Below are 17,829 nucleotides of genomic sequence, written 5' to 3' on the forward strand. Positions count from 1 at the left end.
AAAAAAATGGACCAAAATGCAAAATAAAAAACTTTAGGGACTAAAATGCAATTATTAGGAATTTGAGGACTAAAATGAAAATTAAAAATAAAATTGAATTAAAATTGGTAAATGGAAAATAACGTAAAGTGAAACGATTAAAAATAACAGAACGGACTAAAATGAACCAACTACTAAATGAGGTACTTTAAAGTAACCTCTCTTTGTCAAAATTTCGTGTGAAATGACCAAAATGCCCCTAAGGACTAAAATGACTCAAAATGATTCAGATGCAATTTTAAAATGGTTTTTTAACAGGGAATTAAAGCAAAAGTTTATACAAACAAATTAAAAGACTCGGAGACAATTTTTTAGGGATTAAAAGGAATTTTAACACAGGAAATGACTAAAATGCCCCTAGGGGCTAAACTGACTCAAAATGACTCAAGTGCAATTTTTGAAATGGATTTTAACATGAGATTGAAACAAGAACTTATACAAACCAAATGAAAAGACACAAACAATTTTCAAGGACTAAAATGAGTTTGAATGCAGGAAATGACTAAAATACCCTTCTTCATGAATTTTGCAAATAACATTGAAATAAGATGCAGAGAAAGATGCAATTGACTAGAGACAATTCAAATGACTTGAAATGCAAGAAAGATATTTTGGATGACTTGAAAATGCAATAAAACATACACAATTGAAAAGTTTTTTTTTTTAAAGCTAAATTGGGAGATAAAGCAGAGTAAAACATTAGTGTAAACAATAGCAAATTGACAATTCTTCAAGAGTAACAGACATATATCAAAGATGGACTACTCGCCATTCTTCAAGAGTAACAGACAATTCTGCAAGAGTAATAGCATATGTCACTGAGTTGCTCGCGAGGCTAGCTCAATTACTCGCGGTTGCAAGTTCATTATTGGACTACTCGCCATTGCGAGCTAAGGTACTCGCGAGACGAGCTAGGTTCTGATAGCTCTCGAATTCTTGACATTTTTCACCCAAAAATCCCATTTTTAACTTCCCTGTGCCCAAATTCAATCTAAAAACTTGCCTAATCATTTCTATTCTTATTAAGGCACTCAAAACCAGATAAAACCTGACCCAAAACATAATTTTATGAAATTAAGATTCTCGACAAGGTTGCTCGCGGTGGCGAGCGATATTGCTCGCGAGGCTAGCGATGAAGTTCATAGCTCGCGAGGCGAGTTAAGCTACTCGCGGTTGCGAGTGATGAATGTCAGCTCGGGCAGGATTCAGTTTTTCTCAAAATTTCACCTAATCTCATGGTTCTAACCTCAAAATTGCTTCTAATTATCACCCTAGGGATTATCTAAGGTCTGTACACAATTTCTACATCAATCTAACAACTTTTCATCATCGAATCATCAATTCCTCACTTTAAAACCCTAATTCTCAATCCTCACAGACTAATCCTACAGCGTGTTATTTGCAAATTCAGAATTACAGACTTAATATTACTGAGATTTAGTCTCACCCTTAGCTTAAGGAAGTGAAATCGCAGCTCTTCTTGTCTTCTCTTCTTCTCTTGACTTTTCTCCCTTTTTCACCAAAAACTGATCATACATTCTATGTCTTTCTAACCTAACTTCTCCTATTTATAACCCCTCATCTAATTTATCTTATTTCCTCTTTCTACCACCAATCTTTCTAATATTCACAAAATAACCCCACATCTCAACATTTATTTTATTTTCAAATCTTATTTTATTAAATAATAAAATAAGTCACAACATCTCAAATAAATCATATAAATCACATAAATCACTTAATTCGTATAAATCACGCCATTCATATAAATATATTCTAAAACTCATTAAAATAATTAATAATCGAAACGGGCGTTACATCTCACATCTTAGACCGACACATGTAGCTTTAATCAATAGTAAACAGCAACATGGCAGCACATCAATAATCTCAAGATATAACAATATCAAAATGTAATCATCGTCTCAAAACATCACTTATAATTCACATAATGCATATACGATTATATACATATCATCAGTAACAACATTAAATCATCTTATAACAACTTCACAGATCATCGATAATATTATATTCAAACACCAACAATTCATCATGCAATTTTGTAAAAACATAATAAATTATACATAACATATTCCCATGTCAAACCAAGGATACTAGAAAGATATCACAATTATCAACAACTTTCATGTTTATACCAAAGACCAATTTAAATCAGAGACGTGTGAAAAAGACGCAAAAACATAAAATAGAGAATGTTGTCACCGTACAATTTCGCTAAGATCTCATCGGAGTATTTTCATCATAACTCAAAAACTAAAAGTCATTTTCACGTCAAACTAAAGCCACTGGAAAGCTAACAAAATTATCTAAAATTTTCATGTTTACACCCAAGGCCAATTCTGTACCGATCAATATCAGTTTTCGTTTCAAATTTGAAAAAGTTGTGCAAAAAGTCCATAAAAATTCACTGTGACCTACGTGCAATAATTTGACCATAACTCAAGTTCTATAAATCGTTTTGACGTCAGACCAACGACATTAGAAAACTAACATCCATACCTACAACTTTCGTGTTTACACCTAACACTAATTCTGTACCGATCAATACCAGTTTTCGTTTCAAATTCAAAAAAGTTGTGCAAAAAGTACATAAAAATTCACTGTGACCTATGTGCAGTAATTTGACCATAACTCAAGTTCTATAAATGATTTTGACATCGGACCAATGGCATTAGAAAACTAACATCCATACCTACAACTTTCATGTTTACACCTAAGACAAATTTTGTACCGATCAATACCAGTTTTCGTTTCAAATTCGGAAAAGTTGCAGAAAGTCCATAAAAATTCACTGTGACCTACGTGCAGTAATTTGACCATAACTCAAGTTCTATAAATCATTTTGACAGACCAATGGCATTAGAAAACTAACATCCATACCTACAACTATCGTGTTTACATCTAAAACCAATTCTGTACCGATCAATACCAGTTTCTATTTCAAAATTCGGGACAGAGATAAGAAAAAAGCAGAAAAAGCAACTTATATTATTCAAACTTCACATTCATTCAAAATCATCACAATCAACAACAACAACTCAACATAATTCATACCCAATTCATAGTATGACATTAACAACAACAATCATCAATAACCACAAATCAACAACAACATAACATAAATCATCAATTATCACTCTTAACCCTAATTCTCCAATTCTCAAAAACTAAACCTACAACATGTTAAATGAAATTTTCAGAATCATAGACTCAAGATTATTGAATGATAGTCGCACCCTTACCTTAGATTGATTGATTGCAAGGATTCTACAGACTTCTCTTCTCTGGTTCTTCTCTTCTCTAGGTTTCTCCTCTTTCTCCCAAAAACAGTTTGCACGTAATCCTTATTTTTTTAACTCTAACTCTCCTCTTTATATAAACCTTAACCTATTTATTTTTTCTTAATTCCAATTCTGCCCCAAAACCTCATTATTCTAAATAATTATATTTCTCCACTAAATATATACTTCCACTAAATATATTCTTCCACTAAATATATTTCTCCACTAAATATATACTTCCACTAAATATATTTCTCCACTAAATAATAAAATCGGGGCTACTAATAAATATCAACACATAATAATAAAAATATCACTTATCAAACATATTAATTAAATTATAACGGAAAAGACTCTAAACTCAAATAAATAAATAAGTAATAAAAATAGGGCGTTACAACTTTGCTCTCTCCAAATCGTAACCCTTGTTTTCAGAATAGTCTTCAGCTTAAATATGCAACAATTGCTTCTAAAATCGTGGCACGTTTAAGTAAATAATGACACATTTATGCCTTGTGTAACAAACCACCCAAATTAGGGTTTCCATAATTGTGTCACGTTTTTGCCATCGTGATACTTTTTCACCAATGTCGAATGCATATTTCTTGAAAGCTCCAAATCGTGACATGTTTTTCAGTAATCGTGACACGATGCCCTTTTTCAGTTTCTTCAGTTTTGTCTTGCTTTTCTTGCTGCTTAATCTTGCTTGTGAACTCAAAAATATCATGAAAATGGCACTAAAAATAGCGAATGACTGACTGTCATCAGTGACGAAGCGTCTTCTGTGGTGGAACGAAAGGTGCTTGCAGGCACGTTAGCACTCCGACGACCAAGTCAGTAATGGAACTGAGAGAAAAGTCTTAAGAGAGTTGTGAAAAGTGATGTGTACCTTGAGGGTGAAGCAAGTTCACCCTTATATAGGAGCGATCTTGGCATAACTGTCTCTGGGTTATGCGGCATATGATTAGGAACGTGAGTGGACACGTGTAACGTGATCCCGACAGGGAGGCAATGATCCAGTGTAGCACGGCACAGGCGAGTTGGCGTGCTTCTTTGAGTGTGAGGCCTTCAGGCGGCGTAATATTGTACACGTGTAGTCGTGTGAGTGGTCCAGAACAGTTGCCCCCAAGCCGTTGATGTCTTTATAACTCAATGGCTTTTTGCAGAGAAAGAGGCGTTCAATCAAAGGCGTTCGTCGACGACTTAGCCTGTCGGCCCTCGATGCATTGTTTTAGGAACTGAAGCCCGTCCGCAAAGAGTGTGGCGTTCGTTGATGAGCTAAGTCGGACGACCCTTAAAGTGTTTGTTCGTGATCTTTGATTCCGTCCGTGAGTAGGAGGCGCCCCACTGTGAGTTAGTGGGAGTAGTTGGCAATTAAATGAATCATATAGAACGTTGGTGATGTGATGGCCGTTTAGTTTTTCTTTCTACATGTCTCGTTCGTGTATTGTACGCGTTTCGGGTTTCAGGCCACATGTGCGCGTTACTGGAGTCTTTTTCTCGATCTAATGGTTGAATCTTTACCGTTGCACTTCGGACCTTTGGTTTTCTTTATTCGTAGTCGTTTGATTTTCGGTTTTGGGACCTTATAAGAGGGGTCCTTCTCTTTCTGTTCATTTCGTTTATCATTTTTGTCTTCGAACGATTTTGCAACTGTCTTTGGTGAACTCATACTCCTAGAAGCGACTTTATTTCCTTCTTTATCTTTCCTTTCATGGATTGCACAACTTTCATAAGGTATCCCTCTCTCGCCTTGATCTGTTTGTTTCATCTTCTCTTCTAGTTTTGCTTTTGGGGTTGATAGTGAGAGATGAGTGATCATTTCAGTATTCCTGGACACTAAGTGGGTTTGTCGGTTGATGATTGTCCTATCCAGGCCGACGGTGTGGTAGAAGTTACGAGGGTGGGTACCCGTTTCACCTTCCCTTCCATTACTTTAGAGAACCTCACTGCAGTCAGTCATTTGAGGCATCTCCCCTCTCATAGAGAGATTGTGTGGTGGTTGGAGGAGTGTTCTAGGGCTCGTGGTCACGGTTTCCCTTATCTTTTCAGGAAGGGTGGCCCTTTGCCAATGGACGGACATGGTAGGAGTATTAGTTTCGATTCTGACTATAGTTGGGTGGATAGTGAGGTCACAAAAGTTGTCTCTTACTATCAGTCTGTCGACCAGTTGAACGAAATCTCTGAGTCTCCCCGGGTCCTGGGCTTTTGCAGGTCCAAAGGGGGCAAAAAGGGCGTGCAGCCACTTCCGTGGTTGTGGTTTTGTTACTTACAATATCCTGAATGGGGAACTGGATGCCTCTGCTCCCTTTAATCATTTTGAGTTAGGAGAACTTCGTCATTTGAAGGTCGCGCCTTCCCAGCTTCATCCTCTTTCTTGGGCTTTCCTGAAGGTTTACCAATTCTGTTGTGAGTATAAACACCGGCAGCCCAATTTTCGTCTCTTTTTCACTCTCTTTGGAGTTCGCCGTAATGATGTTGTAATTGCTCATAGTAAGGTGGAACTTTATCAGCATGTCAGACTATTTGAGGACAACGCGGATCCTCTTGATATTTGGAAGCACAGGTATCTGTTGGTCCGTCCTGTGAGTCGTCGGGCACACGAGAGTATTTGCCGCATTCCTTTAGATTTTCCAGACGAGTTTGACTCGGATGGTCCGAATCCAGGTGCCGCTCCTTCTGGAGATGTGGTGCATAGGACCCTTTTCCCTCATTTTTGGACCCGAGATCACTTTGGCAAACCATCCGCTAATTATTCTTTTGTAGAGGGGTACCTTACTCATTCCTGCCAGTGGTTGAAATCCTCCCTTGAGGACTTTGTTTCCGGCTTCGAATTAGAGCGGGTTTCAGATCCGCAGCATCCTGTGGTCCTTTAAAAAGGGTGCCCCGATTTATAAATACAATCTTGATCCTTAAGGCACGGGATGTCGCTTATCGTCGCAAAATTTTTGGTGAGGGAAAATCCTTGTTTCCCTTTTTATTTCTGCTTTTTGGTTGTCCCTTATTCTATTGGCTTATCATCTGTTTCTTGTTTTTGAAGATTCAATGTCTTCCATTAACAGTTTGAAGGATTTCGGGCGGAGTTGTGTTCCCCCTCCCATTCCAGGTTGTCCCTCAGACCTCTCTTCTCCTGGTAAAGATACGCTTCATACGTCTTCTGCGATCTGTTCCCCCCTACGCATGTCGTATGGGATTCTTTGAAAAGACTTAAGGTTGTTGTTGTACCTGGTGATTCTAGTAGGCCAATGATGGAGTCTCCTCCTTCCAAGGGCGTTAGCAAAGGTTTTGGGGTCCTTTTTCCATCCCCCTTGGCCAATTCCAGTGACATCAGTGGTTCGAAGAGGAACGGGGACCTGATTGATGAAGTGGGGTGGCCCAAAAGACTTCGAGTGGGTGAGCAGGATTAACGGGGGAATGAGCTCCCAAGCCGGGCTCTTGTTTCTGGTGTTCCGGCCATTACTCAAGTGGGTTCCGGTTCCGTGCGGGTTGTGGCCTCGTCATCTGTTTCTCAGTCGGTTTTGGAGCCTCTATTTCGGCTTTCAGTTGTTTTTTTCGGATACTTCATCCCTTCCTCGTTCCAGGCGAGACTATATGGAGGCCTTATTGCCTTGGGACCGGGCTTGGCTGGATGATCTGGACCTTAATCAGAAGAGAAAATTAGTGGCTGACAGTGCCATTAGTGCTTATAAAACGGTCGTTCTGGGTACCATGATGGCGGGTTATGAGATTGTTCCGGGGTACGCTCTTGAGAGCCCGGCAGATGATATGTCCCGTCTGCTGGAGGAAGGGGATAAATGGCTTTGGGACCTCAAGGCTTCCCACCAGGTTGCTTTGGAACGGGCTAAGGAGGCAGCTGCGAAGGAGGTCCGGGAGGCGGCTGAGAGGGAAAATCGCGAGCTTAACCAGAAATTTGCTGCTTCTGAGGAGAGAGTCAAGGAAGCTGTTGCCAAGCTTTTGGCCTCAGAGAAGGAGGACAGGGAGACGAAGGATTCTCTTTCTTCTTTCGACAAGCAGGTGACGGACCTGTATGGTGAGCTTGACAGTTTGAAACAGAAATTAATTGACGATTCTTTAGAGGCCGTCGCCTGGAAGGCCCGCACTGAGGTGGCCGGTGCCAAGGTATATTTGTTTGAAGAGGAGCTAAAGTCTTTCCAAACCTATTAACATTTTGATCAGGCCAAATTTTTGGACTTAATTCAAGCATGAATTATTTTCTCACACTCGACACTACAACAATTTCCTGTTTAAAAGCGAGTCAATCCATTCACCTAACATGCATCAAGAGACCACATCGCTGACCACCACATCATTAAGAATACTTTTCAGAGAAGTAGCCTGTCATCTCTAAGTTAAACTATTTAACCATCGACTCTGATATTACCGTTGGATCGCAAAGGGAGCCAAAAAACTAAAACATCTATTTTTTTATCACATAGACACGTCAAAAATAGCACTTTGAATCCATGTAAAAATGTTATGTTATGACTACCATGAGTTTTTGCAATAACTGAATGCAAGTAATATATTTTCAAGAATGTAAATTCAAAAGGCCTATATCAAATTCATCATTAACATCAGAAATCAATTTCACCATTGAAGAATCCTTGCTGCACAAACTTCAACATTATAAAATACTTGTTAATATCTTTATTAAGGAAGCTTCAAGCTCTAATTAAGTCAAAAGTCGACTGCTTAAAAAAACCAAAGTATAGAATTGAATTCACATATTATTCATTGATTTCTACTACACATTATGTACATGGCACTGCAGTCTACATTCAAAATATTATACATTGCTTTTGGCTCCTACTACTTACAAATTGAAATTCATTTCAAACAAACTATTACTTAAATTCAACCAACCATTTGAATAGCAAAGTCATAATAATATCTATCATCATCAACTCAATTTAGTTTCAAAAAATCACATTCACCTGCCAACAGGCATCATAATATCAGAGAACTCTATGCCAGGTGTCAAGTCTGAATAGTCCTGTAAATCATCTTGTACATTACCACCATTTTTTTGAATCTGCAATGCCATAAAAAGGTTCTGCAGAACATCACTAGTTGATGGCCTCTCCACTCCTCTTTCAGCCAAACATTTCATAGCAACACCTAAATATAACTCGAGGCACTCCTTAACTATGTTTCCTTCCAAATTTGGATCCACTATTTCTTCCACATTTCCATTCTCAAAGCAAAACTTAGCCCATTCAGCCAAGCTCAAATGCTCATCATCATCATCAGCATCATCACATGGACTTAAAGCTTGCCTTGCACTTAGCACTTCCAACAAAACCACACCAAGTGAGTATAAATCAGATTTCTCAGTCAACACGCGTCGTTGATAGTATTCCGGATCAAGGTAACCGGTGCTACCTTTGACGATAGTTGTGCCTAAGGAAGTGTAACTTTCCTTTGATAAACCAAAATCTGAAATTTTAGCAATCCAATTATGGTCTAAGAGTATGTTTGTTGTCTTGATATCACGGTGAATGATTGTAGGCTTTGTGCCGGTGTGTAAATAATGCAAACCTCTTGCAACTCCGATGCAAATTTCAAGTCTTTGAATCCATGACAAATGAGGCTGGTGCTGATCTTTTTGCTTCAAATGAAGTTGGTCATAAAGATTTCCATTGGACATGAAGTCATAAACAAGTATCATCTCATCATCTTCATTGCAATAGCCCACAAGTGAGACGAGGTTGTTATGCCGTACACGCGAGAGCAAATGAATCTCTGTCTCAAATTCTATAACACCTTGTTGAGACATAAGATCGGCGCGTTTTATAGCTACAAAAGATGCACCATCATCAAAGCTACCTTTGTAAACACTCCCAAATCCACCTGTTCCTATAAGCAAAGCCTCGTTGAAGTCATTTGTTGCTACTTTTATCTCTTTCAATGAAAATTGACAGCAAAATGATGATGACTTTTTTGCCTTTTCAGTTTGATTAGGGGAAAGGACACAACATGACATGATCTTTCTAGGCTTAATCACCTTAAATTTCAATAAAATTAAGCACAAAAGAATTGGTATTGCCACGACACCAAGGCCACATCCAATGACGATGAATTTTAGTTTCTTTGAGCTTTTAACCTTTTCAACAACATGCGGTGTAGCCGTTCCAGATGATCCAAACTTCTTTCCCGAAGGGTTATGGCTGGCAAGATTCTTATCAACACTGCTAAGTTTAAAGATCTCAACACCATTCAAGTAAGAACTGTAAAAATGAGGTTTTGAATACTCGTAAGGGTGAAGATCTAACCAAAGATCTTGCTTTGCATCACTATCGTTAGGAACCAACACAACATAGTCTCTGTAAATTGCAACTTCAGGTCCTCCACCTATATCAATTGGATCAAACTGTTCTTCAGCTGTCTGATTATTCAAAAAAACCGAAAACACCACCTCATTCACCTTAGTTATTTCATAAAAAGTTTCGCAGAAATGAAGCCTAATTAGATACAGGAAGCCAGAATCAACTTCAAAAAACCATGTTAGATTGAAATTTAAATTGATAAGTCCATCCCAATACCAAGGCATGGAACGCGACGTGCGGTAGACATCATCAGGAGCAATATATTCTGGAACATGATCAGTATACAAAACTTGCATGCTCTTATTGAGGAATTTGAAACCATATCCACGCCCAAAGATGTAACCATCATCCATATCCCAATTGCGAAACATACCGGTATCATATTTCGGTTGAATTTGTTCCCCTCCTACATTCAATCTATACAAATTTTCCATAGCTGAATCATTATAAATGTAAACAACTTCTGGATAGTGGCCAACTAAAGGAATAGGGGAATCATCACCACCAATGTATAAACCATTTGGTATTGAAACAACTTCAATACCATTCACAAATGCATAAACATCAGAATCATTTGATGATGGAGTGAAAGTAAGTTCTAGAGTGTTCTCTTCTACATGCACAATGAATTCTTTCATTAAATATGCTAAGTCAAAGTAATCTACATTTAGAGAAACACTAAAGTTATGCAGAAGAGTGAAGTTACCAGCAGTGACAGATAAGAAAGCTTTTGACATGTTGAAGTTCAAATAAGAAAAAGGGTAGAAATGCAGGCGTATGAATTTCGGACCTGAAGTTACATTAAATCTATATGTAAATTGAGATTGAAAGATTCTAGCTGTCATATACGGAACTTCAGGAATGGATTGAAGATTTGAAGTAGGTGCTATTGCTGTTAAGGACTTGTTGATGATGTCTTCATAGGATGGTACATATAGTGAATCAATGTCACCATTCCAGATTCTACCATCATATTGAACAAGTTCAGATGTGTTAGAACCACAATTGAGAACTATGTTTTCTGAGGGGACATAGCTAGTATTGTCAGCATTAACTACTATGTGTAAAATGTTTGAGAAAAAAATGTACACAATAAAACATGTAACAACATTCATGAATTTCTCCAACATTTTTGTACCTAAATGGTTTCTTTTCTGAGAATGGTAAATAAGACGAGCTTTGAAACTATTTATGTTTTGCTTCTTTATAACTTTGTTTGGCAAAAAGTAGCACATAGATGATTATTTGGTTGTTACATACAAAGGTCGGTCCAGTTGGTAAGGACTCGACTAATATTCTTCAAGCACCTAAGTTTGAATTCTACAGAGGATGTGAGGATCTCGTTGATAGGTAATTTTGTAGTTAACTTTTAGTCTTGAGGCTTTCTCTAACCTAACGATTCAAGCTGGTTCAATCAGCTTAAAAAACAATAAGCTTGTTGACTAATAGGATAAGAGCTTAAGTCAAACACGTTTACTTGAGTCATTAAAAAAGAAAGGAAGATGATAGAATCTTCATAAGAATTTTCTTTCACTCCTTTTTTTTAAAAGAATCTTTCACTCCTTTTGATGTTTTGGTTGTATATCCACTTAGATTTTTTATAATCTATTAACAATTTCGTGGAAGATGTATATACTTCCCTCACTTGTCGGTCATAAAATCGCACATATGTTTAATTTGATGCAGACACATAGGAATCCTATGAACTTATTGGCCCCTCAAAATACCGAATAATACATGAACCCCTTCTATTAGCCAATCCCAACCAATGGACGTAAGACTAACCATGCATGTTGTTATATTTTGTGTGTTATTCATTTTCTTTTTTCTTTTTTTATAAGATAATTATTGGAAACTTACACAAAAGAAAACTGAGGTTCGAATCCAGATTATACCGTCTGTCTAACAATAACAAGTTTGAGGTAGTAATAAGCATGGGCGGATCCAAGGCCCGGCAAACCTGGGCAGTTGTCCGGGCTCTGGCCCAAAACTTTTGCAATTTCTTATGTAAATTCCTTTGAATTTCTTATATAAACCTCTATAAATTTCTTATGTATATTTTTTGTTGGGCGTTTTCTTTAGATTTTTTTATTATTTGCTTGCAATTTCTTATGTAAACCCCATGAATGTTTTATTATTTGCTGCAAATGCAATATATCACAAACCCAAAGAGTGAAAGAGGCCTGCATCTCAAAAATTGCAAAGAAAAAAAATGTGTTAAAAATTATTTTTGCCCAAACTTTATAATAATTCTGGCTCTGCCACCGGTAGTAAGTGACACTGATCAAACCAGACCACATCAGTTGTTACCCATTTTGACGATTTCAACCATGAATATGGCATGACCGATCAATTATGCTGACCGGACCATTTATAGGCCTAGTTAGCTATTGTCCCTAAATAGTCTTTTATCTTAAAAAAATCGAAAGAAAAAAAAACCATGAATGCTAGAAAGTCTAGTAGTTGAACTTCACATTTTCTTAACATATTTCTCTTTCTGCTGCTGTCATAAATTTTTTAAAAATTCATTGTTGAGAAATATAATAATTTGTTTCAATATACTACAAAAAAAATTACATTGCTTGGGAATTAAGGTGTAGTTGCCCGACAACCAACTTTTTTGAAAATTCAAGTTGTCTGACCTCGTGTAACAACATTAGTTTCACGTTATTAGCGCAGCTATGGTTTCTTCATTCACAAGTAATCGAAAATTAGTGTTTCTAATGAAGGAGATGAAGTTAGTTATGGTGGTTAGGGTTTGTTATGGATTGATGAAAGAGAGAAGATAATATTGGAAAGTTGTTATTCTGATTGGATTGTGAAATTGAGTTACAAGCAAGTATTTATATGTAATGACTTAGAGAGAAAGTCTCTTGTAACTACCTAACAAGCTTATCCAAACAAAACAAACTAAACTCTTAAGCATTTATTAATCATGATTATGGATTAAAACACACAAACTAATACACCCCTCTTAATCCATAATCCTAACATTCTATGAGACCTAACTTGTCCCTTAAGAAAGTGAATCTGTCAATCTTCAATGCCTTTGTGAAGCCATATGCTAACTGTGCTTCAGTAGGACAATACACCACCTCAATCATGCCCTTTGTCACTTGTTCTCTTATGAAGTGAAACATGGTTTCTATGTGTTTACTCCTGCCATGTGTTATTGGATTCTTGGCCAGATTTATAGCTGATTTGTTGTCAATCTTCAGCTGCAGTGGTTTCTTTACTTCACAATTAAGTTCCTTTATTGCATTATCAAGCCAGATTGCTTGACATGCTGCAAATGTACTTGCAATGTACTTAGCCTCACACGATGATAAAGTAGTAACTGGTTGCTTCTTAGTGCACCATGAAATTGCAGCACCATTGATCTTGAATAGGTAGCCATAAGTGCTTCTCCTATCCATTCTATCTCCACACCAGTCTGAATTAGAGTATACCTCTAGTTCAGCTTCTCCTTCATTGTTAGCAGCTGGAAATATCAGGCCAAACTTCAGGGTACCTTTCACATAACTCACTATTCTTTTAGCTGTAGTGAGATGGGATTTTCTTGGATCATTCATGAATCTACTGATGATACTTACTGTAAATCATATATCTGGCCTGCTATTGCATAAGTACCTCAGTGATCCCACTATTTGTTTGAATTCAGTAGGTTCTACTCTTTCTTCATTACTGCATTCATCCAGCTTAGCATTTGTTTCAGATGGATTTGATGCAATATTGCAATCAATCATTTGAAACCTTTCAAGCAGTCCCCCAATGTACTTATGTTGATGCATTACTATGCCTACTTTGCTAGTTTTCAATTCTAATCCAAGGAAATATGATAGTCTTCCCAAATCAATCATTTTAAATTCACACTGCATAGTGAAGGTGAGAAAAACACAAGAAGGGGGGTTGAATTGTGTTTGCTTTTTCTTCGTTTTCTCCTAAGCTGAAAACATTGATCAGAAGCAAATAGAGTTCTGCTTCTAAAGTGATGTTCAGGACTAACTTGCAGCTGATAAAAACAGAGAGAGAGAGAGAGAGAGAGAAAGAAGAAAGACACAAAGCAATTATACAGGTTCCTTCCACAAACCGGAAGTAGTCATGTCCCCCTTGCACTTCCAAGGAGAGTTCACTATAATGTAGTATCTGATTACAACTGCTCACTGCTAAACTACTTCAAACTGCTCAAGCACAACTGCAAGAGACTTCTTATGCTCCTGAACACAATCAAGAAACTTCTAGTGCTCAAGCACAACTGCAAGAGACTTCTAATCAAACAGAATTACAAAGAAAAATGTTTGAGGTTGAACACTTGATATACAATCAGTGGTGTTCACAATACAAATCAAATACAGACTCTTAAGACTCTAGAATTTCTAAGATGTGAACTTTGAAACAGAAATTCTAAGTGAACTTTTGAATGCAGAACAATTTCAGCAGAGTTTTGGCACTTATAAATTGTTGTTGAGTCCTTGCCAATCTCCAAGTCTTCACTCCTTTATATAGAGGTGTGGAAGAGACGTTGTGAATTGCCAGCACATCAAAATAGAGTCGTTTGAAACTTTGATCAATCACCAATGATCTTTTGCCTGATATGGTTATTGTCCTATGAAGGATCAATTTCAAATCCATTCCCATTGTGAAGGAACATCGTTGCAGGCAGTGTAACGCCTTATTTCTATTAAAGCGATAAAACACGCGAATATAACAAATATTCAAGAAATAAACGCTACGTCATCAAATAACAACAGTCAAGCATATATATATATATAATGTCTCATTTGTCACAACGGATATAATCATACATCTCCAAATCAAAAACAATACATCTGCCATGGTCAATAATCAACACCAACATAAAATCCTCCAAAGTCTCAACAAAGAGTACATCTCAACATAAATAAAATCCAACAAATAAGGGACACCGACTCAACCTAATCAGAGCCCTAAACTAAACTCCAAAATGATAGTGGAGGTTAACTCCAGCTATCCAAGCACTCACTGCAAGCGAACTACTCCTGCACAGTGTCTACCCATCCATATAGACAGGTAGGCGGTCAAAACCACTGGAGGTTAGCATTACATTAATCATAATCAATATAATTAACTTGACATAAATAAACAGTTCAATTTTCAATTATTCATCATGAGCATTTAACCTCCACATCCACATTCATATAACAACTTCAATCATTGCAAGTGTATAATCATTTAGGACACTCATCATCATCATTCAATGCAACAATCCAGACTCATGCAATGTGATATGCCTAAACTCGACACATACATGCATGTGGTACCAAATCTCCTCAAGGTCGTCACCCATGATGCAACAAAAACATCATTATCAACAGCTATAGTCAACGGCAATATGGATATAACAACCGACACGACATATGATGCATGAACATCTGACTCAATCCACTATGCATATGTTCACAACGATTCAACGGCTATATTCAACGGCTATCATCAACGGCTATCATCAACATTTAGTATATATGCAATCAACAACAATTCACCACCACTTAACCTATATATAATCATCAACAACATTCACCATTCAATCAACATATAGTTGTCACATATATACACCATCAATCATCTCCACATAAGTTACATCAACTATCCATAAATGATTCATAAGGCAATCGACTAAAAATCATTTTCAACAAAGATCGTCTCTCAAAATCACAACATTAGAAATCATTGAGCAATTGAGAAAAACCAAGTATACAAGTTCCAATACCTCAACTAAGTATACCTCTAGGCCACATATGAGTGCAGTAGAGGATGCCTTGGTGTTTCATCGGCCAAATACGACGAAATCATGAAAATCACGAAGTTCGTCTCACTTTATCGTTTTCAAGAAATTTCCATTTTCAAATCAAAACTAGTTAGATCCATCACACCATAGTTTAAATACCATTAAACACCTTAATTGAACTTAGAGAACATAAGTTTGAAGTTAAGAAACATTCCATAAAGTTTGGGTTGACTTAGAAATAGTTATGCGGAATTTTCGTAAAATTTCCCTAAGACCTCCTTGGAGTATTTTCCTCATAACTCACAAAACAAAAATCATTTTCAAGTCAAACCAAAACCTCTGGAAAGCTAGAAAAATTATCTACAACTTTCATGTTTACGTCAAAAGCCAAATCAAAACAGAAATGTGAGAAAAAGAAGCAAGAACTCAAAACAGGGCGTGCTGTATGAACAGGAGCTTCTGAACAGTAGCTTCTGAACATTAGCTTCTGAACAGGAGCTTCTGAACAGGCTTGCTTCAGTTTAGAAATTAAACTTTCGGGTTCAACCCATTTTCACCCAAAAATCCCAATTTTGATCATTCCAAACCCCAAAACTTAATCCCAAAGATGTTTATAGGTCATATAACATTCAAAACACTTAAACATACACAAGTTTTGAGATTAAAACATCAACACAACAAAATTCATCAAATCACCAAACTTCCACAACTTTCAACAACAAAAATTCATCAACAACACATGTTAAAACAACAACAACAACATTTGAACATGAATTCATCAACAATTCAACAACCACAACTTCATTCATCATCAATTTCATACAATAACATATCATGTTCATATCTACCCATTTTGACATACAAATTCAACAACAACAACACAATTAACATTCAATTCATGTACATAGTCATGTCAACAAAATTAAGCACGAAATTCTACAACCAAAATCAAATTAAGCACTTAACCACAATTATGCAAAGAATTAGGGTAGAATTAAACTAAAGGATTATGATTAAAGCCTAGCCCCTTTACCTCAATTCTTCACAATCAACAATAAGGCTTCACTTTAGCTCCAATCCTTGAAGCTTGACCTCCCTCTAGCCTTCTCTAGATGTCCTCTTCAAACCCTTGTCTTCTCTGTATCTCTATCTCTATTGAAAATGAAAATGTTGGCAAAAACCCTATTTCCTCTACCAACTAGAGCTTACATAGGTTCACCTAATTGGGCTTAACTCACCACACCTTAATGGGCCTAACCCATTTCTATTCTAACCCACAAATGTTACTACTCACTTAACGGTAAAATGTAACACTAACGGTCAACTACCGATAATTAAAATAAATTACTACAACTCCCTAGCACTTAGTAAAATAACCACTCTTACTAAGTACTAAAAATAATCCTCAACAAAATTACAAAATTACCCCTACTCTCAAAATGACCAAAATACCCCCTAAGTACAAAATGACTAAAATACCCTTCTAACACTGAATTCTACAGTTCCCGACCAAAAATGCACACAGAGGCAATTAATCACATAAGAGCACATATGATAGGGCCAAACCGCAAGTGCACGGCCTATCGAAGTAATAGTAGTAAGTAGAGTATCGTTCCGCTAGGGAGTTGTTCAACTTAATTAACTTTTTAAAGAATGATTAGAAGAGGAGAAAATTTGTAAAAGGAGGTTTGATTGCTGAAAGTGATTAACAATAATAATAAAGAGCCTTGGGATTATTGGTTTGTCATAATAACAAACCCTTCACTAGACAAGACTTAAACATCTAATTTCATGGTTTACACACTAATTTCTAAAGACCGGTTTCCCTTAGCCCCTCACCTTTCCGATGAAAGTCCGGTGAGAGTTTACTTCTAGCAACCAAGCCTATTTCGCTGACTTGATTACTAGAAGATGCATAGAGGATTGAAACTACTCTTGTCTCAATAATTGCAAAGACTATTTCACTGTTTTGCAATTATTGTCTAGATTCACTTGTTCCAACATCAAAACTCCGCTCTCGCTTTATGAATTGATGTTTGGGATGATGGATTAATGATTATCAAACCCTCCGCTTTCGCTTCCACAGTTTGATAATTGTTAATCCACGTTAAGACGGTGAATCTAGATTAGAAATTAGGGTTACATAAAATTAGGGTTTAAGCTTGGTTTGTTTAGGATTATGTCATTAGACTCCCCAACAATCCCAAGACGAAGAAGTCTACTCACTCATGTTCATCGTAGACATGGGGGGAGAAGAGAGAAAATAACAGTAAAGTAAAATTGCGAGAAAGAAAGTAAAGAAATAAAGACTTTTATTGAAAATAGAAATATTCTAAGCAAAAGTAAGGTGTATGTTTATGGTGGAGAGCTACTCTATTTATAGCTTTACAAT

The 17,829-nt window shown here is 36.8% G+C and overlaps 1 protein-coding gene and 1 pseudogene across 2 annotated transcripts; both read right to left on the minus strand.

Annotated features, from left to right (window-relative positions):
* Nucleotides 1-8,066: 8,066 nt before the first annotated feature.
* LOC146921936 (receptor-like protein kinase FERONIA pseudogene) lies at nucleotides 8,067-11,050 on the minus strand (annotated as a pseudogene). Its single transcript, XR_015012281.1, has one exon. The product of XR_015012281.1 is annotated as a receptor-like protein kinase FERONIA pseudogene (transcript).
* Nucleotides 11,051-12,657: 1,607 nt separating this feature from the next.
* Nucleotides 12,658-13,242, minus strand: LOC146921937 (secreted RxLR effector protein 161-like). The gene has a single exon (XM_085711411.1). It carries the CDS (start codon nucleotides 13,240-13,242, stop codon nucleotides 12,658-12,660), a length of 585 nt encoding a protein of 194 aa, XP_085567537.1.
* Between the last annotated feature and the right edge of the window lie 4,587 nt (nucleotides 13,243-17,829).

This window comes from Medicago sativa, chromosome 5, assembly GCF_051527215.1.
Source record: "Medicago sativa cultivar Bolivia chromosome 5, Bolivia_mono, whole genome shotgun sequence".
NCBI lineage: Eukaryota > Viridiplantae > Streptophyta > Magnoliopsida > Fabales > Fabaceae > Medicago > Medicago sativa.